This window comes from Rhea americana, unplaced genomic scaffold, assembly GCF_003343005.1.
Source record: "Rhea americana isolate MKP2758 unplaced genomic scaffold, rheAme1 scaffold_14, whole genome shotgun sequence".
NCBI lineage: Eukaryota > Metazoa > Chordata > Aves > Rheiformes > Rheidae > Rhea > Rhea americana.
The window spans coordinates 509,477-511,554 of record NW_028185483.1 but is presented as its reverse complement, the minus strand read 5'-3'; the positions used below and the strand labels follow the sequence as shown (position 1 = coordinate 511,554).

General features: G+C 61.2%; 1 protein-coding gene across 1 annotated transcript; it reads left to right on the top strand.

The window, feature by feature from the left end:
* The first annotated feature begins 6 nt into the window (after positions 1-6).
* Positions 7-1,006, top strand: FOXL2 (forkhead box L2). The gene has a single exon (XM_085298519.1). It carries the CDS (start codon positions 32-34, stop codon positions 947-949), a length of 918 nt encoding a protein of 305 aa, XP_085154645.1. The 5' UTR covers positions 7-31; the 3' UTR covers positions 950-1,006.
* The last annotated feature ends 1,072 nt before the right edge of the window (positions 1,007-2,078 follow it).

Sequence of the window (2,078 nt, the reverse complement as noted above, 5' to 3'; positions counted from 1 at the left end):
TGCGCAGCGCGGGCGGCGGGCGCGGGGCACCATGATGAGCAGCTACGCGGACGCCGAGGAGGACACGGTGGCGCTGCTGGCTCATGACAGCAGCGGCAGCAAGGAGCCGGAGCGCGGCAAGGAGGAGCTGAGCGCCGACAAGGGCCCCGAAAAGCCGGACCCCTCGCAGAAGCCCCCCTACTCCTACGTGGCCCTCATCGCCATGGCCATCCGCGAGAGCGCCGAGAAGAGGCTCACGCTGTCCGGGATCTACCAGTACATCATCAGCAAGTTCCCCTTCTACGAGAAGAACAAGAAGGGCTGGCAGAACAGCATCCGCCACAACCTCAGCCTCAACGAGTGCTTCATCAAGGTGCCCCGCGAGGGCGGCGGCGAGCGCAAGGGCAACTACTGGACGCTGGACCCCGCCTGCGAGGACATGTTCGAGAAGGGCAACTACCGCCGGCGGCGGAGGATGAAGCGGCCCTTCCGGCCGCCCCCGACCCACTTCCAGCCCGGCAAGACCCTCTTCAGCCCCGACAGCTACGGCTACCTCTCCCCGCCCAAGTACTTGCAGTCCACCTTCATGAACAACTCGTGGCCGCTGGCGCAGCCCCCCGCGCCCATGCCCTACGCCTCCTGCCAGATGTCTGGCGGCAACGTCAGCCCCGTCAATGTGAAAGGACTCTCGGGCCCGGCCTCCTACGGCCCCTACTCGCGGGTGCAGAGCATGGCGCTGCCCAGCATGGTGAACTCCTACAACGGCATGGGCCACCACCACCACCCGCACGGCCACCACCCGCAGCAGCTGAGCCCGGCCAGCGCCGCGCCGCCCGCCGCCCCCGCCGCGAACGGAGCCGGCCTCCAGTTCGCCTGTGCCCGGCAGCCCGCCGAGCTCTCCATGATGCACTGTTCCTACTGGGAGCACGACGGCAAACACAGCGCCCTGCACTCCCGCTTGGACATCTAGCCGCGCTGCGCCGGGCCCGCCCGCGCCCCCGCTCGGCCTCCGCCGCCGCGGCCTCGGCCTCCGCCTCGGCCTCGCTGCCGGCGGGTTTTTCTCTCCCGGTGCCCGAACGGTCGCGGTGGGAAGAAGCCGCCGCGGGGCTTGGGGCGGCCCGAGTGCGGGCCGCGGCCGCGGAGCCCCCGCGCGCTCCGCCGCCCGCTCGGGGCCGGGCCGGCGCCGGCGGCAGAGCGGGCGCCCAGAAGGAGCGGTCCCGCTCAGCCCTCCCAGTCCCGCTCCTCTGAAATTCGGCCTTAAACTGTGCGGCGGAGCCTCGCGGAGGGAAAAGCGGAGCTTGTGCGTAGCGGAGGCGGCTGCAGGCGCGGCGGCCGCGCTGCCGGCGGGCCTCGGCGCTGCCCGGGTGGCCGCGGCGCCTGCCCTCCTCCTCCTCCTCCTCCTGCTCCTCCTGCTCCTCGTTTTCCTTTCCTTCTTCCTCGGTCTGCAAAGCACTGCACTTCTTCACAGCTGTGGCTTTTTGTCAAAATAGTACTTATGCGGGGACTGTTGTAGAAGCGGGAGATGTGCGGTGTTGCTGGTTGCTAGAAACCGATAAACAAAACCCGCCAGCGTCACTCGTGAAACGTTTCGGCAGCGGTAGATGTATTTTTAAAAGTAAACGATGTCCTGTGAGGTCTTAAAAATAATTTTATAGAAGTTAAAAAAATATTTTGATGTTATAAAAAAAAGGCAGTTTCCTAAAAGATTGGAATATTTTTCCGTGCGCATAATAATAATGAAACTATCTTCGTATTTTTGACCCCAAACCTGGCCCAAAATGGATTTTCTGGTAGATTCTGCTTTTGAATGCTTGTCCTTTTTCTTAAAATGTCTTGATCCTCCAATTTAAATAGATAAATGTGAAAAAAAAAGAGATAGCGTTTATAATACAGGGGCCAGTTCATAGCGATTTTATAAATGTTTGTGTAAGCTGATAGATGCTGTGGCATAGTACCATTTTGGGACCAACTTTTCTAGAGTGAACTAGCACTTTTATTGTACTTTCTAGCGCTGTAAAGTCTCCAATAAAAATGCCTTCCTTTCTTCTAATATCGTTTCACTTGGCTGCGCGGCCTCGGGCCGGGGCCGAGCGGCGGCG

Bases quoted from the DNA above. Each gene is read 5' to 3' on its own strand.
- FOXL2 (XM_085298519.1), top strand. From the start codon at position 32: ATGATGAGCAGCTACGCGGACGCCGAGGAGGACACGGTGGCGCTGCTG.